The sequence below is a fragment of the Euleptes europaea genome, chromosome 3 (assembly GCF_029931775.1).
Source record: "Euleptes europaea isolate rEulEur1 chromosome 3, rEulEur1.hap1, whole genome shotgun sequence".
In the NCBI taxonomy this organism is placed as follows: domain Eukaryota; kingdom Metazoa; phylum Chordata; class Lepidosauria; order Squamata; family Sphaerodactylidae; genus Euleptes; species Euleptes europaea.
Window position 1 is genome coordinate 101,682,728 of NC_079314.1, and position 25,824 is coordinate 101,708,551.

The 25,824-nt window shown below is 43.2% G+C and overlaps 1 protein-coding gene across 1 annotated transcript in view; it reads right to left on the reverse strand.

Moving 5' to 3' along the window:
- Positions 1–6,109: 6,109 nt before the first annotated feature.
- Positions 6,110–25,824, reverse strand: part of CHRM2 (cholinergic receptor muscarinic 2) — a 134,825-nt gene continuing 115,110 nt past the window's right edge. Inside the window, exon 2 of the mRNA XM_056846831.1 lies at positions 6,110–7,950. Within this exon, the coding sequence (XP_056702809.1) occupies positions 6,504–7,910 (1,407 nt within the window). The 5' untranslated portion in view covers positions 7,911–7,950 and the 3' untranslated portion in view covers positions 6,110–6,503. The remainder of the gene's footprint in view (positions 7,951–25,824) is intronic.

Genomic DNA, 25,824 nt, shown 5'->3' on the forward strand with positions numbered 1-25,824 from the left:
TTTTTAAGATGCTACTGGGCTTGAATCTTCCTCCTCCCTTGAGATTAGGCACCAATGGAGTATCCTTCCCACCATCAGCAGTGAACATTGTCTAAGAATAACCTGCCTTTCTGTTCTTGTTTGTGAGAAGTTTGGGTCTATTCGTCCTGGGTGTTCTAGCAGAGGAAGTGAGATAAGATGATTGGTGGCTTAACCATCTATTTTTTTCCCTTGTCTGCGTGGAGCCCATTCAAAATCCAAACATCAAGCCAAGTTCTTTTTGATGACTCTGGAAAAGGAGATGAGGCTTGTTATTGCTTTTGATGGTGAAGTCCTCTCTTTCATTGCAAAGCCAAGCTAGAAGCATTGGCAAGTTAGAACAAATCACTGGGTTTGTTATCCTGTTAAGTAGGCAGGAGTCAGGCAACAAACGGAAAGCTCAAAGGCACCATTTCTTTAAAAAACACACTGACATCCAGTGGAAGCATACTTCAAAAGGGAAGGTGACCTGACGTGAATGCAAAATGTCACAGAGGTCTGAGACAACGAGGGAAACCATGAGAAATTGAGCAATCCCCTGGAGAGTCTCAATAACTTAATCTTTGCTTGGAAGATGAAATAATTAAGTAGCCAGGAGGGATTTATTTCTATAGTTCCGCTCTAATCCATTTCCTACCCCCCCTCCAAACTGAATTAAAAGCTTTCTGAATCAAAAAGCTACGTGAGATGAGCTAGAATCCTTAGTTGTCATAAAGGGGTAAATAAAAGTCATCGTTCTGAAGCTCAGATTAACAGTCAAACAAGAGAGCAGAGCCATCATCCCTAGACATATTTTGCGCAATACTGTACAATTATATAATGTGTGCATTCATTGTGCACACAGGCAGTTGGAATGTACAAGATAAAATGAATGTGCCTCTCTATTTGTGGAGGTGAAGCTATTGACAGTTTCGTCCTCCTGACGAGAAAACTTTCTCCTGCGTTGTAGCTCACAAACTAAGCCCCCCACCCCAAAGGATAGTTCAATCAAATGCTTATCCACTAAAGTCCCTACCTTATCAATTTGGCTGTGGCCCTGGAAAAACCACCTTTGCAATGATAATTTGGGTTTCTCCACTTGCAAAGCCCTGACCTGGATGGCCCAGGGTAGCCTGATCTTGTCAGATCTCAGAAGCTAAGCAGGGTCAGCCCTGGTTAGTATTTGGATGGGAGACCAGGGTTGCTGTGCAGAGGAAGGCAATGGCAAACCACCTCTGTTAGTCTCTTGCCTGAAAACCCCAAAAGGGGTCGCCATAAGTCGGCTGCGACTTGAAGGCACTTCACACACACACACACACACACACCTGCAAAAGCTAGGTTTGCCAGCATCCAGATGGGGGCTGGAGATTTCCAGGAATTGCAGCTGGTCTCCAGGCTTGATGGGCTATAAAGGCTGTGGAGATCAGTTCCCCTGGGGGGGACATGGCTGCCTTGGAGGGTGGACTGTATGGCATTATTTATATCCCATGGAGATCCCTCCCTCTCCAAACTCCTCAGGCTCCATCCCCAAATCTCCGAGAATTTTCCATCCCTGAGTTGGCAAACCTAAACAGAACATAAGCTACTTTTTAAAAACCAAGCACTCCCTCTGGCAGCATGAGAGGGAGGGAGTTCTTGGTGAGAGCCAGCGTGGTGTAGTGGTTAAGAGTGGTGGTTTGGATGGGAGCCTCTGATCTGGAGAACTGGGTTTGATTCCCCACTCCTCCACATGAGTGGCGGACGCTAATCTGGTGAACCGGGTTGGTTTCCCCACTCCTACACATGAAGCCTGCTGGGTGACCTTGGGCTAGTCACAGCTCTGTTAGAGCTCTCTCAGCCCCACCTACCTCACAGGGTGTCTGTGGTGGGGAGGGGAAGGGAAGGTGATTGTAAGGAAAAGAGGGTTTGATCATAAAATAAGATATGGACTGAAAATGTGTTCATGAGTTTATCTCATAGCTTGCTTTCTTTGGCCAGAGGAAGGAGGAAGAAAAAGTTACTGTGGTTTGGAAGGAAGCTTTACAGCCCGTCAAGTTTCCTCGGATACAAGCTCCACTGAGTTCAATGGGACTTCCTTCCCACTAAGTGTATATAAAAATTGTGCCCTTAATTAGACACTGAGAACCTGAATGAATAAACATGAAACCAAATAGGCCTGACGTGTAATACCACTGAAGCCAACAGGATTGCTGTAATACAACAGGGGAAAAAAGGGGAGTTAGTCGTTTAGCTGAATACCAATTAACATTAGGAGGGTTTGAAGAGCGGAATTTAAATCTCGAAACTATTTGTGAATTGCATAAGCCTTCAAGTTGTTTCTAGATTGTGTCTGAGCCAAATCCCTGGCCTGCAATCTGGACAAAGTTAAGCATACTTCAATTTCATTTAAATCAATGAAGACACCCCCCTCCAAGCATGCAGTTAAATGCTTAAGTTCTATTAATTCCAAAGGAAGTAAGAGCAGCTACTGATGATCAGAGTATTTGCTTGAAGTATTGGTAGACTGTGCCAATTTAGACTGCAGGTGAGGGGGATGGCATGTTGAATACTTCCTTGTTTTTTATCATTACATATATCAAGAAATGATGTTGCACGCAGCCTTTTTTCCGATATGCAGTCAAACTCTAAAATGGTGCAGCAGAACAACGGCTGCCCTGAATCAGAGCTGTGTTTATGTTCTGAATGTGTCTAATGGTCTATGGATTATGCTCTATACTGCATCACCCCTAAGCATGTTTACCCAGAAGTAAGGTCCTCTGCATTTAATCAGACTAACAGTCTATGGTCCCAGATATCCTTGTATCCCCAGGAAATGATTGGAGGAGATCAGTAGCAATTCTAAGGACATTATAGGATCATAGAATCATAGGGCAAAAACACATGGTCACTTTATCCTCCTTTAATCCCTGTTTTAGCCAGAATCGAACACACATTAGGCGAAACGCATGCGTTCGATCCTGGCTGAATCCTGGCTGAAACAGGGATTAAAGGAGGATAAAGCGACGATGCGTTTTCGCCCATAGAGTTGGAAGGGACCACCAGGGTCATCTAGTCCAACCCCCTGCACAATGCAGGAAATTCCAAACTACCTCCCCCCCACACCCCCAGTGACCCATATTCCATGCCCAGAAGAAGGCCAAGGTGCCCTCCCTCTCATGATGCAAGACAATGGTCCAAATGAGCATGAATTTAAGCCCATTAATTGGAGGAGTCACCCAGATACAATTAACCCAGTTTTGATTCATACCAAATGACATCAGTGCAACGTTCCCCATGAATTCCCCTGTCTATTTTTTATGACATTTATAGTGCAATCTTAAACAGAGTTACAAATTTCTAAGCCCCATCGAAACCAATGGATGTAGAAGGGTGCAGCTCTGCTCAGGGTTGCACTTTTAACGATTTGGTATTATCTTTTGGGCATCGCATGGCCTCTGGGTAAGAAATCTGAGGCATTGCTTAGTGTTTGCAAAACGAATACATCCTATTTTAATGCAGACTCCAATCACTGAATGCATCCAGCATGTATGGAATTCTGTGTTTCGTTTTCTCCGGCCTGCCAAGCATGAATCGAATCTTACTCCAGTGCAACTTTGTCACTACTTTCTCACTAAGGTGCCAGAGCAGAGTGCATGTGGGGGCTCACCAGACTGAATGCCCCCGATAGTTAAAATCATCTACACACTTCAAAAGCTAGAATGTTAGAACAGGCTCCAGGGAGAAGGGTCTAACCCTTCCTGCCTGTTTTCTCTGTGGAGGGAAACTGGTGTAGGAAGCATTCAGCTCTGTGAGCCCCCCTTCTGCGGTCTGAAATAGTCCTGCTCAGACACGGGTTTACTATCCCAGCAAAGATTAGGCTTCAGAAGCTTATTTGATTTTGCTTCCCTAAGTTCAAAATATTCTTGAGTATTGATAGGTGAAGGGCTCAACAATACATGATGTTTGGAATTCCATGAATGGAGATTCCAGCTTTTTTTCTTTTCTTTTGTTGAAAAATCAGTCCCGGGTGGGGTGGGGAGGGGCTTGATACAGACTGGGATTGCAGTTGTGTGTGGAAGGGGAGAGGTTTAAGCCTGTCCTCAATGCCATTTTTCCAACCTGAAACAGCCCCAGGGAGCTAGCCTGTCAGAGAAACATAAAGATACTGATACAGATACCTGTATGTTCATTTGGGCAAATAGTAGCTTTCGAGGGCTGCTTCAGGTCAGAGGAGGAAGAGAAGAAGAGGAAGAGGAAGAAAAAGAAGGAGGAGGAGGAGTTGTTGGTTTTTATATGCCGACTTTCTCTATCACTTAAGGGAGACTCAAACCGGCTTACAATCACCTTCCCCTCCCCTCCCCACAACAGACACCCGGTGAGGTAGGTGAGGCTGAGAGAGTATGACTTGCCCAAGGTCACCCAGCTGGCTTCATGTGTAGAAGTGGGGAAACAAATCCAGTTCACCAGATTAACCTCCGCCGCTCATGTGGTGGAGTGGGGAATCAAATCCAGTCCTCCAGATCAGACTCCACCGCTCCAAACCACCACTCTTAACCACTACACCACAATGTGGGGGGCTTAAAGTCCTCACATGGTGGTCCCAGTCCCAGCCCTCCCAGATGCCTGATTTTTCAAGAAAACAATGCTGGGAACTCCAGTTACAGGACTTCTGGCATTACGTGTAGTTGAGACCCGAAATAGGTAATAGAACTGTTCATTGCAAGCAGTGGAATGTTTGGATCACACACGAGAACACCAATGAGAAGGACTCTTCTCAAAGTATCCTTTGGAAAGCAAAATCCACTGAGAATTCTTTCTCCATGTACAAAAAAAATATCTATACAAGGATAATTACTAGCATAGATAAAACTCAACAGAGGACATTTGTTATCCTGAAGCTGACACATTGTGGATCTAATTATTGCTGAGAGCAAACATGGCGGGAGATGTGGCAGATTCTAAAATCAGTGTGTGATCAGATATTCACCAGATTCATTTGAATTGAATCCCAGACTTCAGGCTACCAAATTTACCAGCAGGCTGCCAGGAATACAAAGGGAATTTCTAGGATGCAGCCTCGAAGTCCTATGTCAGGGTTTGATATAGTAACATAAGGGATAAATAACCAAAGCAATACCTTAATCATAAATGTCTGCATAATCAAATTGTTCTAGAATATCGGTGCAATGCCAGAATTTTGACTGCTGCTGTAGATATGTACCCCACACACATTGAATAACTGGTATAGTAAGAGTTACAACTCAGTGGCCATTTATGCTTGGTAATTAGCAGCGCGTTCCAGGCTGAAGTGCCCCACAATTTTTTTTTTTAGTTTTTCACACTGAACCGTCATTCAGGAAGTGACTGCAAAGCCGGCGCATACCGGTACCTGCTTCACATTTCTTAAGAGCCCCTTTAACACGACCTTTTGTGTTTGCTCTGCCCCCGCCGTGAAGAATCCCCTCAAGGAAGTATGCAAAATTCACAGCCGTGCGTTAGCTATGCAAACAGAGGTTGCTAATGGAAGTAACAAAGGAGCAGGTGAGTGGTGTGTGTGTGGAATTTCTCCTTTTGCATTGGGACCATGAATAAGCATTTTAAAGGTCACATTAAAAAAAACCGCTTTGAGCGAACATAAAAATTGACCCTGCATAAATGGCCAGTTTTAACTCCTCCAAAACTTTGGATCCCAAGGATAACCCCTTCGGGTGTACCAAACAATATCTTTAGTTGACCGAGATGGCTATAAGTGTTATGCAAAACTCGACCTCGACAAAAAGGAAGAACAGATGACCATGGCAAATCACTTTAAATGATCATTGCTTATGAACGGGTGCAATCCAGTCAAATTCTGGCATGTTAAAATCCCAATGATTTCAAACAGAGAGAGTGTACACCTTGCCCAACAAAAATTGCTTAAACGTTTGGTTGGTTTGGCCCTGCATGAGGTACAGTACTACTTTTTTTAATGCAGATCATACAAACATGAGCAAGGTAAAGATAAATAGTAGGATCCTCAGCATCAAATTATGGAAACAATCAACTTAACTGGCTAGTTCCATGTCTTTCTCTTCCTATCATTTACCCTTTCCATGTAGGTTATTCGAATGAACAGACACACACAGACAAACTGGCCACAGTTATACCCAAAAAAGTGACAGAGGCCACAGCGCCTGCAGAGTTCTCCTGTGCAAGCCTCATTGATCAATGATCTTGTGCTGCTCCCCTTTCCCACTTGCACAGGAGAACTTCCCAGGGATTGTGCCCCGAGAAGAATGGAGTCAAAAGCCCTTCTGCATGATTACTATTTGGAGAGCAGGGAGTGTTGCCTCAAGGTCCTGTCTTCAGGTGGCCCATCAGCCCTTTCTAGCCTCCTGATGACGTGAACTTTTAAGTGCAGGTGTTGGAGATGGAGTGCATACGCTCGGTCAGCATCTCCTTTACGCTTCTTGATGTCACACGAGAGCATAAAGTGCTACGGCATTGTTTTATCACACTTGGAACCTCCTTCCCCCTTATTATGGTCTTTACCTTGTGGCTCCTATGTTCTTGTAATGACACATAAGGAGGTGCTTAAAGGTTTTCTTGAAGGTAGCGTTGCAGAGCGCATAGCAAGCAGGATTGATGGTGCTGTTGATGTAGCACAGCCAGTAACCAATCGTCCATACTGTGTTGGGGATACACGACGCACAGAAGCTGTTGATGAGTACCATGACGTTATATGGAGTCCAGGTAATGATGAAGGCCAGGAGAATTGCCAAGATAGTCCTGGTCACTTTTTTCTCTCTGGAAGGAGGTGTTTTCTTTTTGGCCGGCTGCTTAGTCATCTTGACAATCTTCCGGGCAACAATGTTCTGCTTCTCGTCTCCGTTCTGGCCATCACTGCCTACAAGTTCCACGGTGGTGTTGGCGGAGCTCTCACAGTCATCTTTTGGGGACTTTGTGAGTATCCTGATGCATGTCAGTTTGGAGTTTTCCACTTTGGCATTGACTTGGGAGACGGAAGCCCTGGTGTCATCTTTGATGGCTTCATCCTCTTTCATGTTGGAAGCTACAGCACTGACAGAAGTGGAGTCGTTTGAGCTCTCCTTCTCCTCTGCAGGAACACAATTTTCCACAACTGATTCCCCAGTGGCTTTACCATTCTGAATTTTGCTATGTTCTATCCCATCTTCAGTTGTTGGGATGTTGTTATTGTTTGGTTTCACTATTTTACCTTGGACCAGATTTGGAGAAACTGGTTCTTTGTTTTGCCCACCCCCCTTCTTGTCTTTTTTAATCCTGCTCTTACTGGCCCGTGATATTTGCCAATAGAGAACACTCATAATGCCAACTGGTAGATAGAAAGCTGCAATAGCCGTGCCAAAGGTGACAGCTGCATTGGACAGGAACTGGATGTAGCATTCCCCATCGGGAACAGTCCTTTCCCCTACAATGAACTGCCAAAAGAGAATCGCGGGTGCCCACAAGATGAAAGAGAGGACCCACGCCACTGCAATCATCACTCCTGCCATCTTAGTGGTCCGCTTGACAGGGTATGACAGAGGTTTGGTGACACAAAAATATCTGTCAAAGCTGATAATGAGAAGGTTCATGACAGAGGCATTGCTGACTACGTAGTCAAGAGCCAGCCACAAGTCACAAACGACAGGGCCCAAAGGCCAGTAGCCAATCACAGTGTAAAGAGTGTACAGATTCATGGAAAAGACTCCAATGATCAAGTCAGCGCATGCCAAACTGAAAAGAAAATAATTGTTGACTGTCTGCAGGTGCCGGTTGACTTTAATAGATACCATAACCAGGATGTTCCCAATGATGGTCACTAAGCTGAGGGATCCAGCCACTATGACGATGAAGACTACTTCAACAGTTTTATAAGGACTTCCAAGGGCCATCATGTCCTCCAAAGAGCTTACGTTCGTTGAGTTATTCATGTTTATGTCTAGTAAGCTGGTGAACAAATAGCTCTTAAACCTGTAGAGGAAAGAGAGAGAAAAAAAAGACTTTGAATCATTTACTTGAATCATTCTGGCAAATGGGACCCAAGAAAAGGTGTATATATAACAGATGAAGTTCATTTTGTGGCTGGTCCTGCCTCCCACAATAGTCATTATGTGTCCTACTACCCATTCTCAAAATTCCAAATTGTGTCCATAGATTCAATAAGCTGGGTACCCTGATCTATATGGCTGCACTGTTTTCTTCCTATGATTATCAGTTTCATTTAATTTTGTTGACATGTCTATGACATGGCACTCACACTAACATCTCAAAAAGGGATGTGTACCAGAAAAAAAAAATCACTATTTTTCAGATCTGGATTTCAAGGAAAGCATAATTATTGGCATTCTGAGCTATTTGGGTCCCATATAACGGTTTTCTATTGGGATTCTTTTCCTCCACTAGGATTCTGAAATTATTCAAGTTTGTTATTCTCTATAGGGAGGCTGGAGGGGCTATTTTTCAAGCAAATGATGCCCAAATTGCAGCTGAGTTACTGCTGCATGTCCACTAAAGAGTCCCCAAGTTCAAGTGAAACTGGACCAAAGGATCCACTTCTATGGGCCCCTGGAAAAACTGGCACCAGCCATCTTCCATTATTTCCCACAGAGGAAAAAGATTCCATGCTTTCTCCAGAGCAAAGAATAGTCAAACTCTCAAGAGCAAGCAACCACTGGCAAAAAGCCTCCCAATGCAGACAGAAACAACAAGCCCAACAGAACCAATATCAAACCAGAGAAGCCCAGCAGAACCACAGGTCAATGTGACAAGCTCAACATCACCAATGTCAAACCAGAGAATCCAAAAACCAAAGAAGCCACGTAGACCAAAGGTTAATATGGCTATAAATCCAACACAAACCATTTCACACCAGAGAATCTCAGTAAAACCAACATGGCTAGCACCCCTAATGTGTGATCCCATTTGCTTGTGAGAGCCACTTCCCTCCCCACTCCAGCCAATAAATGTTTTAAATAAATAAATAAACCCATGAACACCCCCCTTCCCCCAAGTTTGGTCCTTTAAAATGCTGGCTCCAAATATTCCTGAATATTTCTAGAAATATTCTGAATTGGAATACTGGTATTGGCTGGGATGCTCTAGTGTGTATCTGGATCCAGAATATACCTGAAAAATACCAATATAGTCTTTTCTGGTTATATTTTCTGACCAGATATATCCAAGGACACACCCCTAGTCACAACTGCAAGGCAATTTGCAGTAATTGTGCAGCATCATTTACTAATGAATGTTCATGCACTGAAAATCTAAACTTTTATTCTGAGAACTGAATATATGTATTGCCTTATACTGTGTCAACCCATAGGACCATCTAGTCCTGCAGTGACTCTCCAAGGACTTTGCAGCACTGCTATCAAAGATTCTTTTCATTGGAGACATCTGGAAGTGGACCCAGAATCATCTAAATGCAAAGCATGTGCTTCACCACTGAGTTATGCTTGTTCCTATTACATTCTATTCCCATTACATCAGTTTCTTTTGAATCATGATTGTTGACTTTGGAGCATTGTGTATTCCCCCATTATTTGCTTCCCCATTCATTTTTCAAAATGCTGTTTCCTGTGTTGGCCAATGAGCCATCAATCGATTAGTCAAAGAAAAATTAAACCTACAATCTGCATTTGATATTCCAGTGACAAGCAAGCACATACTTTTTGCCCTGTGGTTATATATTATGCTTTACTTCATTCCTTTGAATCAATACAATGCCATGGAATTAGGTAGGCTTTGCATATATATTACTTATGAGCTGTTCCCAGTAGAGTTGCTATCCCCCCCATTTTTACATACAGACGGAATTGTGCCTTTGAAAAGCTGAATATGAGGAATAAAAGAACACCTAAGCCTGTTCCCAGTAGGGAAATACTATACTTTACCAGTTATATAAAACAGTAATGTTCAGAAGCATGTTTTCACAAAAGTAAGTGGGCTATCAGGAATATATGTGTATGCTGTATATTATCTATTTGTTGTGTGTCTTATCCTGTTTCTTATTGCATTGTTTTCTACTTTGTAATTCCATTTTCTGTATTCTTGGATGTATCAAGCCTGATACTTTTTTGCATTGCTTCTGATTTTTGTAATTGTAGACCTACTGCCTCCCTTTTGGATGCACACCTTAATATGGCGAGGGAGTTTGTGTGTGTCAGAGAAGCTGGGAGCAATGCTGTAAGGGGTCTAGACTCTGACAAGAGGCTAAACTCCTAGCAGCATCCCTCAAGGCGGAATGCTCACAGCTGAGACACCAGGCTAAGATGTGCCCATACTTTTCAGAAATCAACGGCCACATCAACAGAACAGAACAGGCAATTCCAATGGTGGGGGGGCAGAGGAATCCTTGAAGGGTAGCTACCGGGCAGCAGCAGTAGCAGAAGGTGACACTGGTGGAAGATCTTTCGTAGACAACCACAGTGCCACCTCAGCTAACCCTGGTTAGTACTGCGCAGAAGAAGGCAATGGCCAAACTACTTCTGACCAACCCTTGAAAACCCCACGATGAGACAATCAGGCCTAGTACACTGCTTGTTAGATGTCTCATGCTATTTTATTGTATTGTTTTACACTGCGTAATCCGCCTTGAGTCTCAGTGAGAAACGTGGACTGTAAACAATCAAATAAATAACTTAATTAATATATGTCAGCTTGTCACTATTAAAGGAAGACAGGCTCTTTTATACAGCAGTGCTGCACAGGGATTCCTTAGCAGTAAAAACATTTCCAATGAGAATGTTTTTCAAAAAATTTCCACGAGGCATCCATTCTTTAAAACATTTCACCCCCTCTCCAGTCCTGGTATGTGACACAATCAGAGGGGGAAAATGCACGTCTATCTTGATACAAACACAGCAAGGTTCATAAAGAGACTTTACATACCAGGAGTGTGACTTTTCCTTCTATTTGATGACACACATATTCTGCATTTCACAATATGAACCGTCCATTTTTCAAGGATTCAATTATTTTCAAAGCAGGAGAAAACATAACAAGAACTCTGCTCCCTCAGGACAGTGATCCATCAACATCCTGTTCCCCACCATGGACAACCAGATGCCTTCAAATACATACAAGGACATGCAAGCAGGATGCAGGGGTCAAAGGTTTCTCCTTGCATTGCCCCCAACAACTAGCATTCAGAGACACGTGGACTCTGAGAATGTAGGTTCCATTGAGCCATCAAGGGATTTAGAATAATAGAATCATAGAGTTGGAAGGGACCACCAGAGTCATCCAGTCCAGCCCCCTGCACAATGCAGGAAATTCCAAACTACTTCCCCCCCCCACACCCCCAGTAACCCAAACCCCATGCCCAGAAGATGGCCAAGGTGCCCTCCCTCTGCCTAAGGTCATAGAATCAGCACTGCTGACAGATGGCCATCTAGTTTCTTCTTTAAAACCTCCAGGGAAGGAGTGCTTACCACCTCCCAAGGAAGCCTGAAGAACTGAGGAACTGCTCTAACTGTTAGAAAATTCTTCCTAATGTCCAGACGGAAACTCTTTTGATTTAATTCCAGCCTGTTGGTTCTGGTCCAACCTTCTGAAGCAACAGAAAACAATTTGTACAGTCCCCTTTTAAAGCCTTAGAAAAGAGTGGTCCTCTCTGCATGCTGTGGTGGTGGTGAGTTCCACCAGTTAACTATGCACCCTTGAAGGAGGGCTTTCACCTTTACATTTAAGTACCCTGCAAGATGGAGAAAAATCTATTGATTCTATCCAAACCGTGCATGATTTGATAAGCTTGTATCTCGTTCCCCCTTCCGTTCGTTCTAATTATTGTGCTGCTTATTGGAAGAAAAGGGCAAAAAGGGAGAGAGCGAGGATATAAGAGATAGTACCCAAAGGAAGAAGGGAAAATCCTGTAACAGATTTCTGAAAGTATGAAAAGAATTGCAGTAGGGTAGTGGAGAATGGAGCCACATTTTTTAAACGAGGCACCCCAGCTATAAAAATGTATGATGTTTTGTCTTCGCGTCTTCCAACGGAAACAAGCTCCGTCCCAGATTTTTCTGTTCAGTGTATTAAAAGATGAGCTAAATATCAGAAAGGTTAAATGCTTATTATGCAGAACAGCTACAAAAATATCTTATTTCCCCTATTAATGTTTAATACAAGCTAAAAATTTTTAATGAAGTGCCCAATCTTTTGAAGGCAAGTCAAATGGTATGTATATACTTGTTTCCTACCATGCAGTTTGTGCTCACCCTCCACCAAATGTTGCACAGCAAGACTAGTCTTGTTCTGGAAATACTTTATTTGATCTGAAGTGGCCAAAAAGTCAGCAGTTCCCTATTCTGGGTCCTGAAACTGTGTTGGGTGTCTGCAAATCCAGTAGTCTCAAGATAATACCCAGTACCACCCAGGATTCACCAGATTCTGCCAGGCTCCATCAGTAAAGCAACAAGTTCTACCTTGACATCACCAGATTCTGCCACGGTCCACCCACAATCCAACAAGTTATGCCTTGCCCCCCCATGCCAGTGTAAGTGCCCCTTGTCCTAGGATAAATGGACACTTCTGTCAGCGCGGGGTCATATCGGCTTCTATGCCGATTCAGCCCCCCCCTTCAGGATTGCACTCTTAAACTGGAAGGAGGCTCCTTAGAGGATGGTTGGATCTACCCCCATGATACTGAGGCTGTGGTCCAGTACAAGATTCAGCCTGGTGAGTATTCTGAAGGAGCCACTGTCTGCCTCCTGGTGTTGCAGGCCGCTTTTAGAAAACACAACTTTTATTCCTGTGATGGACTATTTGACCCCCATGGACTTCCACCTCACAGGGTTTTCAAGGCAAGAGATGAGCAGATGTGGTTTGTGATTACCTTCCTCTGCCTAGCAGCCCCAGTCATCTTTGGTGGTCTCTCATCCAAGTACTAACCATGGCTGATCCTGCTTAGCTACTGAACTCTGACAAGATAAGGCTAGGCTAGGCTATTAGGGCTGCTCAGTGTTGGCTGGCAGACAGTGAAAAAATATTTGTTGGTTTGCCTTTGGAGTTCTGTTTGTTATAAACTGATTCCAGAACAAGGTTCATAAAGGATTAGAAATTTCCATGGCATGGATCAATAATGTTTTAAAGTCCATAGCTTTAATGCCTGATCTGAGCATTTCTGAGAGAGGAAACCTTGCCTTTATTTCATTTATAATTTCTCTTGAGTTTTCCCGAGATCACAGTTGACAAATATTCTTCCATCTCAGTGGATTCTTCAAGATACGTTCACTAGACAGATGCCACTGGAACTTCAAGTCAAGCAAAATTTGAAGAGACTTTGAGGTTCCTCTATCAGTGATTCATTTGAGTAATTTTAATGGAATCTAAAAGTATCGCAGAATTTCTTAGCACTGTTAAGTACATCCCCTTTCCACTGTATTCGTATTTTTTTGTATCCTGAGCATAGCCATTTCCCAACGTTTCCTACATGTCTGGGTCTTTTGCAGTCTGATGCTAGCCTGATGCTAGCCTCAGAACAAAAACACTAGAGGTGACTGCTAATTTCTCATCCCTGCTGCTTTAGCCTGGACAATGCGCCATTTTGATTGTCTTCTTTGTGACAATCCAACCTGTGATGCTTTTGTTTTCATTCCCTTTTCTTTCTCACACCAAATTGTCCTGTAAAATACACACTTTTTATTTGTAAATAAAGCAAAATTTTACAGATGCAGGGTTGGATCCAAGCAGCTTCTCCACCGTTGAAAAAAGGAAGGGAGGGTCTCCTTTGACAACCAAAATGGCTATGCTGGGAATCATGGGATGTGCACGGACAAAATACATGTGCAACAGGGGCTGCAGTCAGGGGGGGATTGGGTGAGACTGAGTAAAAAAATAATAATAATAAGAGTTGGTTTTTATGTGCCGATTTCTCCCACCTCTTAAGGAGAATTAAACCGGCTGGAGGTTGGCAACCCTATTTGTGACCCTGACATATTTTTTTTTTGACTGGCACTGTCAACTGGCAGGGTTTCGTGAGAGCACAGCAGCCAATCAAACTTTTGTCCATGGGTTGAAGCAGCAAATGATGATTCACAGTTGTATAGCATTAGCTGACCAAATGCATATCATGCCTCTGGTGAGAAGAGAAAGAATGCCAAATAAAAATATTCCCCTAAGAGCAGCAGGAGCCAATACATTAATGGATAGCTGTTTGCCTGCTTGTGCCAGCGCTTTCCGCCCTTGTTCCAGCTATGGGGCCTGGGGAATTGCACACCGCTTAATTACAGCTTGCTCACTGCTGTTCTAATTGTCGGTGACTGGTTAATATAATGACTTAGGCATCAACGACTGTAAATCAAATCTGCCACTAAGGGTAATTTCAACATAGCCAGTCTGACAATATGTTGTTTATTCTTATAGTAATGAGAGTGCCCACCAAATGGTAGGAATGTGTATCAAAAAGGGTTGGTATTTGCATAACAGGCAGGAGCCATTTGACAAACTGGGAGAATTCGACAGTACCACCTCATGGCATAAACAGCCACTCTGTTTTCTGTGTGGGCAGCAGCTGTGCTGATTAGGCATCACAGTCCAGCTTGCCATTTAAAACTCTCCTATTGGTTGGGGGTTAGGGTTACCAATAGTCCAGGTAAGGCCTGGAATGTTCCTGGAATTTCAGCTGATCTTCAAGCTACAGATCAGGCCCAAAGGAAGAAATGGCCTCTCTGGAGGCTGTGCCCTATAGTATACCATAGTGTCTAGGAGAAACAGAAGTCCTCTAGACTGACATCACATCCTTGCTGAGACCTCTCTCCTCCCCAAACTCTGTCCTCCCAAGCCTGAGTTGGCAACCTCAGCTGAGGTTCCTAACCTGAGCCCAGATGTTCCTTCCTCTTTGAATTGATTATCTATACCAGTGAACCCCAGCATGGTGCCTGTGGATGTCATGGTATCCCTGTGTGTGTTTCCAGGCAACCAGCAAGAGACCCAGGGGTATGGGGACATGGGAGGGTGGCCATAGGTGATGGCATGATATAACTTCTGGGGGAAACCAGAAAGTGATGCCACACCTCTCTAGGAAACCATGGAGTTCCCAGTGATTTCTAGAAATGACTGATATCACTTCCAGGATATCATCACTTCCAGGATGTCATGCTGTTGGCCTGACAGCCATTAAAAAAATTCTGACAAGTTTCTGGGGAAGTGGCAGACTTACACATGCTTGCATCTTCCCCAAAGAGCTTCTTCCCCAAAGCAAAAGGCCAGTCCTAGCTCCCCGCTCCCATTGGAGGAACAGAATAGCAGTAAGAAAGATATCATATAATAAGGTAAGACTATATGTTTTTCATATTATTGTGTATGTGTGTTCATATGTTGTTGCATTTTTTTTTTGCTTTGCCTATTTTCGTTATTTCTATTATGCCATTTACACATCATACACCATTGATATGCAACTGACGGACAAAAGAAAGTTTAAAAATGCAAACATTTTGTGAGAAGTATTTGCTGTAAGAAAACAAATAATGACACACAAATAAAAACGCTTGGTTTTGAGTCACACAAGGGAGACTCACAGTTGAAATGAGGATTTTCTAGCTGAACTAGCAGAGATGAGAAATTTGATCGCGTCTTTAATATGTCAGGTACCTGGGAAGCTGCAGGGGGTGCGCTCTGAAAGCAGGAAAGGCAGAAGCACATTGGAAATGCTGACTCAAGCTGACAGGTATTTCTTCTTTTAGTATAAGGTATTGGCACAGAATGGCAGACTTTTCCAACAGCTGAATGAGCTAACATGTTTAGCTGAAATAACTACTTAAAAGAATAAGGCTAAATATAGATGAGGTTTCTTGGCTTGCCGGAAGGAACACTTAGGTGAACTGCAATGGATATGGGAAAATGGATTTGATCTTATCCAAGCTGCTTCCACACCAGGGTGATTTTTCTTGTTAGTCTGGTTGCTGATGCGATCCTGAGTGAAATCACCCTTGCAACAGAGATTCCAACAGCCCAGGGTACTCTGTTCTCTCTCCATTCTAGCAGTGGTTTCCCTTTTACATCGGATGTGGGTTGAAGACCCACTCCTGCTGTGGTCTTACATGACCCTTAGGATTCCCACCCAATGTTTTTGTTTACTTTGAAGAGCATGGGTAAAGCAGTGCTGCATAGAAATGACACAATACATTTTTAAAACTCCTAAAAAAAAACCTCATGTATTTGCAGACACTTCCAATTATCCCCTCCCCCTCCCTAAAAGGCAGGAATAGCTGTGGGTGATTCTCTTGTTTGTTTGTTTTTTAATGAGCATGAGTAACACTGGGTAGGAATAACACAATACTTTTAACAGCGTAAAAAGATGTTAAAAACTTAAAACTTTTAAAAAGCCTCCAAGATCACTTCTCCTCTCTGAAAGGCTGGAGATTCTCTTCTGTTATGCTGACTATTGCTGGGGCCTGGCCCCTTGCAGTCATCAACAAATTTGAAGAGTAACTGACTAGCACTTCATTGGAGTCCTGCAATTGCATTGTCTCCCCTTCAAACACAAGAAACTGATTGTCCCCAGGAAATACCATTCTTACAGGTTTAATATAAAGCAAGTTTTCCCTGTGTTAAAAGAATGGGCTGTTAACAGTCTGTGCACAGAGGACAAATGCCATCTGGAAACTTAATAAAACAACAACACCGCACCAGTCAGGCAGCTGAAACGTGGGAAATATCTGGTGTGGAAGCAGCCCTGGTTCCACAATGGAGAAACCCAGCCCCAGTTCCCTGATTATTACTGCGCTTCCTTCAGGGGGCCAAGATAGACATGATAGAAGAAATCCTTGAATAAGGATGCAGAGAACATATTTGACAGGCAAATGCATAGTTTTTGACAGCTGCAATCACTAATGAGCCAAACCTTAGACCCTTCACCTCACTGCGATCTGACTCGAGCAGCAAGCTGAACAGCTGTTGCTAAACTAAAAACCCGCCAACTCCTTAGCCATTCCTCGTTGGAAAGATGAAGAACGTCTCTACAGTCTAGCCTTTCCTTGTTGAGAAAGAAGGGCTTTTTCCCAGCTTGGGCTGGTTCTCGAGCTGTTGGAGGCAGACCACCTAGCAATAAGTTAGACTATGGCTAACATGCTCTAAATGGGGTTGCCTTTGTATGATGTCTGGAAACCTTTATTGGTTCAGAATGTGGTAGTGAGAATTGTAATGGGGACCCACAGTGGGAACCCACATGTAATATCAGATTCACTGACTAAGAAGAGTTGTTTCTGGAGGGTAGTCATGTTGGTCTGCAGTAGAAGAGCATGATTCAAGTCCAGTAGCACCTTGAAGATCAACAAGATTTCAGGGTATGAGCTTTCGAGAGTCAAAGCTCATAACCTGGAAATCTTGTTGATCTTTAAGGTGCTACTGGATTGGATAACAAGATTTTCTGGTCCCCCATCTCCTTTGTCACATACTTCTTTCCCCATGTTGGCTTATCACTTGATGACTCTCAGGCAAATATGCAAAATAAATTGAAAAATGTTGCATGTTTTCCGAGGACCCATACAATCTGTCAAATTAGTCAATGTATCTGTGCATGTAGATTTTTTCACAATATTTACACTATTAATAATAAGCCCTAAAACTCCATGGAAATCTCATGACTCAGTAAGCTTCTGCTACCTGCTTTATGATGAAAAGACTGAGGATGCAATTAAAATGTATTTTAACCTCATTACACCTTTAAAACATCCTAGCTGGACTAATACTGAGAGTGGCACCAATCTCTAGACCACTAGTTTGTCATTTATGGTTAGCAAGCCTAACAACATTGGAGCTTTGCTGTGGAATCATTCACCAAGTATTCTTACAGAAGCCTTGAACTCTGTGTGAAAGAGACAAGGTTCTACAACTATACACTTTATCTTTTAGACTGTTGTAATATTTTCATTTCCCCCCAATCTTTGTTGCCTGAGTACCCGATTCATTGGCTTCTTTTATGGCATTTCATGTGATCCATATGCAACTGAAACAAAAGCAGTTATTGATATTAATAATGATATTTCTACCAAATTTTGTCATTAATTATCGGAAATCAAGAAGACTACAGTTTCTTTCTCAAGTGGGGAGAAACCACAGCAGACAGTAGAACTTTCATTTTGGAACAGGATACATACAAAATCTGACAATATTCCTAAGCAGATATTCCTACTATTTAAAAGACTAACAGAGTAGCATGAAAACTGAGGCCATTTATGCATGGCTGTTTCCTCGAGGTAACCCCCGCCAAATACCTCAGGACTTTGCCTTTATTATGCATGCATTTTCTGACCATCAGAGGTTGCCTCGCTCTCCCCGCACTTTTGCCCGTGTTTCCTGGTTGCTGGCTAAACACGGATCCAGAAAACGTGGGCAAATTGCATGGAAACTCAAAGGGAGTGCAAGGTGATCTCTGACAGTCAGTAAATGCATGCATAATCAAGACCAAGCCCCGAAGTAGTCGGCAAGGTGACCTCAAGAAAAAAGCCAGGCATAAATGGCCTGTAGGATGTTTCTGATCTCCTGCACATCTTCATTAAATAAATAATAATAAAAAAAAACCTACACACTTCCCTTTTACGCAATCTGCCTTGGGCACTTTCTTAGTTGTGTTTATTTACAAGAGATGTTGTAAAGGTTAGTAAAATCAATAATTGGCTGTCCTTGTTTGTGTTGTGTTGTGTACAGTAATACGGAAGAAATGTACTGACATAATGGAACAGCCTCACAATTGCTCACTCACGAGAGCAGAAAGCAAATGCTGCCAAGAAATAAGATGTTTCAATGGGGCTGTTGCGCACTCCACACATAAGGCATAACAGCCATTCATCCTTCTTTTAGCAGTTCTGTCCGTGCTATATGAATATTGACACTACTGGCTGTTCCGACTGGCAGAAGGTCTCTGAGGTTTCAGTCAGAGAAAGATCTTTCCCAGTACCTTCTCCCTTGGATCCTCAAGTCAGTAGTCTTGAACCCTTTCAGATCTGGTACCCACTGAGGTGTGAAAATGAAGCAGGAAAGCACATATTATCAGAATCGTGTAACAGCAAAAGTGGCAGCCAGAATTATGACTTCATCAGTATCAAGACAGGGGCATGGACAGCAGACCAAGAAAGCTGGGGAAAGGAAATGCAAGCTGTCCCCCAGGAGGTGTACATTAGGGAGGAACCAATCAAGGACCACCTCAATGTTTGGTTGCTCCTCTCAGTGTGCATGTGAGGCAGCAGATGTGGTACCCTGGCTCTTAAAGTATGTGTACTAGCAATATGTCCTTCCAAAAGGCAGCCAAAACAATCCCTTTATAGGGGTCTGTGAACCACCCAAGGGTCCCAACTCAGAGGCTGAAGACCTGTGATTTAACTGGAGATTCCAGGGTTGGACCTGGATTTTTGCATATATGGTATGAACCTTTTCACAAAACCACAGATCCTGGACATTTAGGGAATGTCTGCATGTGTGTGTTAAGGCTTTCTTTTTCTTTTCTTTTTTAATGAGCAGGTTTCACACGTGATGGTTCAGCATTTCCATGTCTTGCTAGCCACAGGGCACCTATGTCTACTTTGGATTGATCTTCATCTCAGGACATAGGAAAAGACTTTTGGCCTACGTGTCTGAATGTAGCACGATAGCCGTGTGGGCCACCATACACAGATGGTAGTCTGTATTTGGGTTAAGAATGTAAGAAGAGCTTGCTGGATCAGGCCAGCAGTCCATCTAGACCAAACAGTGGGGCTCCAGGCCAACTGGCAGGGCATAGGGGCGAAGGCCTTCCCCTGATGCTGCCTCCTAGCACTGTAGAGAGCCAGTGTGGCATAGTGGTTAAGAGCTAGGGTTGCCAACCTTCAGGTACTAGCTGGAGATCTCCTGATATTACAACTGATCTCCAGCTGATAGAGATGAGTTCAGCTGGAGAAAATGGCTGCTTTGGCAATTGGACTCTATGGCATTGAAGTCCCTCCTCTCCCCAAACCCCTCCCTCCTCAGGCTCCACCCTAAAAACCTTCCACTGGTGGCGAAGAGAGACCTGGCAACCCTATTAAGAGCAGTGGACTCTAATCTGGAGAACCGGGTTTGATTCCCCACTCCTCCACATGAAGCCTGCTGGGTGACCTTGAGCCAGTCACAGTTCTCCCAGAACTCTCTCAGCCCCACTTACTTCACAATGTGCCTGTTGTGGGGAGAGGAAAGGATTGTCATTGATGCTCCTTAAGGTGAAGAAAAATGGGGTATAAAAACCAAACTCTTCAGCTTCTTCATTCAAAGACTTGCTGCTTCCGCATACGGAAGCTTCCTTAACTGACCATGGATAGCAGCTGTTGATGGCTTGGCAGATCACAGGCTGAACAGATATGCCACAGGGACTGAAGGATCAATGCAGCTGATAGCATTGATTCAATAGATGTTCAGTGTGGAAATCTTGTTCAGTTTGGAATCTTTTTTTTTACCACCTTGTGCCACTTTCTGTGCATCTAGGTTGGTTACGAAGGTAATGCATTTGGGACTGCTAGAAGCCCCCATGTGGGCCTGTCCTTAAATGGTCCTGTGAACTACTTTTACTTTTATTATGTAGGGAGGAAAATTCATTATACGAAACCGTAGCCCTGCTGAGGTAAAATCCTCCACAGTCACTTCTTGTTAAGAAGATCTGGCCTGAAAGGACAACTACGTTCCTCATTCATATTTAACCACCGGATCTTCCTTTCAAAATGGGCTGAAAAGTTAACCTAGTTGCGTGTCTCCTGAAACTGAAATTATGAAAGGAAAAGTATTCATTATTTTGGGAAGCGTGTTGCCAGGTTCGCCAGAAGTAGAAATGGGCTTGAGACACACTTGGGTTATAGGTCAAATTCCTAAAGTAGGACATTCTGCAGAGATGACTAGAAAAAAAATGAATTGAGGGTGACAATGACATCATTAGGGGAACAAGGATTTTGTTATACATATTAAATACAGAACATATGCAACACAGGCATAAAATAGTAGTTTGTTTGACATCTCTCTCACACACAATTGTGTTTACACTGACAGAGCTAGGCTCTGAAACGTGGCTGTCTTCACTTATTTGGTCTAACTTTTCAGTCTAAGTCTCCTTGACCAAAACTGCATGGCAAAGAAGGTCAGTGCCAGCTCACATATACACAGGGAGATCATTTGAAAAGAGATCTCTGTATTGCATCCCTTTTCAGATGGATGAACTAGTCCCGACTAGGACTAATTGGTCTTGACCAGCAATAGCTTCTGTTTGCTCTTGAGGTGGAAGACAGTGAGTGAATGAATTTTTTTTAAATCTCCAGCAGGTCCTTTCTAAAAGTTTAACCCATGGACGTCAAATATACTATGACTGACAGCTTGGGGAGCAAAAATGTGTGCCTATCAGAATCATTCCTATCATTTTGGACTGCTATCCTCCAGCATTTCACAAATGGAAGATGGTAAAACCTAGAACCGAACCCCCATACAATTTTGGAAAGGCAGTATGTAAAATCTAGCTCTCATCCACGTCTGATCTGCTCAAAATTATTCCTGTGGTATCAAGAAATGTCTCCTCAAACCAATAAAGATTAGTGGAAACACCATGGAAAGAAAACCTAAAAGGAGAGGGTTTTTGTTGTTGTTGTTGCAAAACCTGTTTTACTCTGCTGATTGGAAAGGTTCCCTATCTGTTCCATCATTTCTTGCCTCTCTCTTCTACCACCTTTGACTCTGAAGCACAGCGCCAGTCACTCAAACAACAAATATAGGGTTGGATCCAACCAGCTTCTCCACTGCTGAAAAAAAGAGTAGAGCCCACTTGACAACACCAAAGAGGATCTGCATGTGCAAAAAGATATGTGTAATAGAGGCTGTAGTAAGAAGGGAATTAGGCAACTTAGTTTTTTGCAACTTGCTTTAGTCCCAGTAATGATAAAAATAATGGGACTAATTCATTTTCTTTAGTTAATTATAAAACACATACCCCTGCTATGGAAAATCCCTGTGTCTGAACTGAGAATGGAGCAGGAATTGTGCTTGTTTCTTCTTCATATATTGTTTAAATAATTGTTTATATAATCTATACACAATTTATACATTACATGCTATCAGTTTTAATTGCCTCATTTCTGTCACACATCTTTAATATGATCAGACACAAAGGACCACTGCAGTTTCATTCTAAGTAAAAAAGAAACTTGAACTTTTGAACTGGGGTCATCATGAATTTATCATCCCTGTGCGCTTCAGGTGGGTAGCAGTGCTGGTCTGCAGAAGAGAAAGATTTGGGTCTAGTAGCACCCATCCCTGTATGCCATTTAATAAATGCGGGTGATGTTCACATGGCACCCCTATGCAATTTGAAGTGGCTTAATCCTGGATTTATTCTGTGTAATGCAGAAAATGCCCTGACCTGGCTGGCCCACGCTAGCCTGATCTTGTCAGCTCTCGGAAGCTAAGCAGGGTCGGTAGGGTTGCCCGGTCCCTCTTTGCCACTGGCGGGAAGTTTTTGGGGCGGAGCCTGAGTAGGGCAGGGTTTGGGGAGGGAAGGCACTTCAATGCCATAGAGTCCAACTGCCAAAGCAGCCATTTTTCTCCAGGTGAACTGATCTCTGTCAGCTGGAGATCAGTTGTAATAGCAGAAGATCTCCAGTTAGTACCTGGAGGTTGGCAACCCTACTAAGACCCTTTCTTGAGGGAGTACTGAAAATGCAGATAGAGGAAGCAGGTTGGAAGGACAATAAACCAGACAGCAAAGACAGGAGACTAGGATAGGAACAAGCAGGCAAGGTGAGATGGATCTAATGCAATAGGTATGCTAAAAGGGGCAAGGTTAAGAGTCCAATTGCCAAAGCAGCCATTTTTCTCAGGTGAACTGATCTCTATCGGCTGGAGGTCAGTTGTAATAGCAGGATATCTCCAGCTATTACCTGGAGGTTGGCAACCCTAAGGGTCAGCCCTGGTTAGTCCTTGGATGGGAGACCAGCAAAGAATACCAGGGTCACTATGCAGAGGCAGGCAATGGCAATCCACCTCTGTAAGTCTCTTGCCTTGAAAACACTGCTGGGTTGCCATAAATCAGCTGTGACTTGACAGCACTTTACACACACAATGTAGAAAACAGCTTTAAGGCCTGGATAGTGAAGTTAACCCCCCCCCCCCCGATATTTAGTCCAAGTTACACCACTATGGAGAAGAATATTGAGGTATTTGTTATGATCTCACAAACCTCTGAACTTGAAACTGAACAAAGACATGAAGGGCTGCATTCATTTGCAAGCTATCATGTAAGATGTGTAAAGCCATGGCTGACGCCTGAAACTTGGAAACTCAAGGTTTTCCCTTAGGGTTGCCCGGACCCTCTTCATCACCTACAGGAGGTTTTGGGGGCAGAGCCTGAGGAGGGCGGGGTTTGGGGAGGGGAGGAACTTCAATGCCAAAGAGTCCAATTGCCAAAGCAGCCATTTTCTCCAGGTGAACTGATCTCTATTGGCTGGAGATCACTTGTAATAGCAGGAGATCTCCAGCTAGTACCTGGAGGTTGGCAACCCTATTTCCCCTGCAACTTGCTTTCAGTCACTTGCACCCTGAGCCTGTGACTTCAAATCAACCACCTGAAAACACTTGCAAAGACATAGTTATGTGTGATACATTTTTCTTTCGTGGCTGATTTTGATAGAAGTGACTCTCAGCATGGAATCTTTCTGTACAATGGAAGCGGGTGGGAGAATGTGGTCATGGAAAAAGGGAAGCCACTAACATTTTAAAGCAGATGGAATCCAAGGAGAGTTTTTAAAAACCTTCTAATGTGCAAGTGCCATTTGCTATGTGGTGTGTTGAGAGATTAGAGTTAAAGGGCCTTCACATTTTGGAGTGTAACAATAGAACAAATTGTAGGAACTACTGTATTCTAAAAGAGGTTGTAGTTAGAGAGAGATTTCTGGGAACCACTAAACAAGGAATAAGTATGTTATAAGGGATGAAGGAAATATGTAAGGAATACAGGGTAGGGGGGGTCTGTTTTAAAACAAAACAGACCACATGGGCGAAAGGAGCCAAAACCCTGGGCTCTTATATGCCTTACCTTACAATACATTTGCTTTATTGCATGGGACACTGAAGTCGAATCTGAAAGATTCCCCCTGAAGAAGCTTTATGCGAAATGTGTTGGGGTTACAAAACTTATTGAAGTATTATTTCCCTTGCTCCAATTGTTTCTTCACCTTTGTCTCACCTCACGACTTGCCATTTTGTTCAGCCTTCCAACCTCTCATCCTCTACTCTGGTTCACTTCTGTTATTACTTATTTACTTACTTATTTACTTACTTATTTACTTTATCTCCCACCTTTCTCCTCAATGGGGACCCCAAAGCGGCTCACATCATTCTCCTGCCTTCCCTTTAATCCTCTCAACAGGTTAGGCTGAGTGTTTGTGACTGGCCCAAGGTCACCCACCCTTAACCACTACTAGCTCTCGGAGCCTGAGGGAGAAAAATACTTCAAGCACCAGAGTACAAACAAGTAAGGTACGAGAGAGTATGGGATTTAGACCCCTCTACCTGTGTACTGTGCTTTAGTTCAAAAAGAGTCCCTCACTCTTCACTTCAACATGAGAACTGCATGAATCGTACTCAAGTATCATCTTTTATTTGTGCCCATCCACCTTCTCAGATTGCCAAATGTAACTCTGTCCATTGCCACATCCAATTCTGTCCTGCAAGTGAGAATGGTTGATGTGATGAACTTTAGAAAGGAATGAAAAATAGACTGCGATCAAGAAATGTAGCTAGTTGTCCAGCAGAGAGTGAAGTCACATAACCCCTCTCACTAGTACTTAGAGCTTCACCTATTTGTTTTTCCTTCACACAAGAAGTTCTGCCTCCCTCTGTTCTGGGGATGCATCTATGTGAAGAAACACAGTAGGCGAATTAGCAATGTATAGACATGTCCGTGTCACTTCTCAAAGTTGTAGGGGATGGAAAGTTGCTGGTTCTGTCATGGGAATTGCTCCTAATGGCAGGGACTTTGAAATGGGGGATTAGACAAATGCATGCGAGACAGGTCCATCAGTGACTACTAGCTATGGTGACTAAATATTCATATTCAGAGGCAGCAAACCTCTGCAAAATAGTTAGGGTTGCCAGGTCCAGTCCCCGCCCTTTCCTTCCTTTCCTTTAACAGTACAGCTTTATTGGCCAAATTTAGTTTTTTCAAACTCTTGTCATTTGTCTTGTCAAGCCACAGAGAAGACAGAGTTAAAGTTCCCAGAGGGGCAGACATCTAGCCGCTTGGTTGATTTTGTGTTTGCTCTTGTCAATTCTGTGGCCACACATATGTTACCGAATTGCTGCAACACTTCTCGCTTCTATCTCCAAACCAACATTCACAGAGAAAAGAGGGAAAGTGTTTTCATTTATCAAATTCTGCTATAAATCTCTTCTCTCTGCAACTTACTCTCCTTTGCCTGTTAAAGATTTTGAGAACTATAGGGAGTACCTTTTCACTCAATCATCACAAGGCCGGCTTATTTTGCATACTATTATATTGTTCCCTAATTACTCAAATACTATTATATTGTTCCCTAATTACTCACAGTAAAGATTGTTCTGTCTCCAAGTTGCTTTGGATCTGCTGTTGGCAACACCACAAAAAGTTAGGGAAGAGTAACAAATTACATCTTTTTCTCTGACTATTTGCTTGTTATAAAGGAACCCAGAGCCCTCAATTTGCAAGACCTGAGCAAGGCTGTCAAAGATAGAACATTTTGGAGGATGTTGATTCATAGGGTCGCCATGAGTCGGAAGCAACTTGACAGCACTTAACACACACACATTTGCTTGGGCCAGGCTCGGCACTTCTTTTCTTGTTATGAGGAAAAAATGTGGCACCCACATAGGGTTGCCAACCTCCAG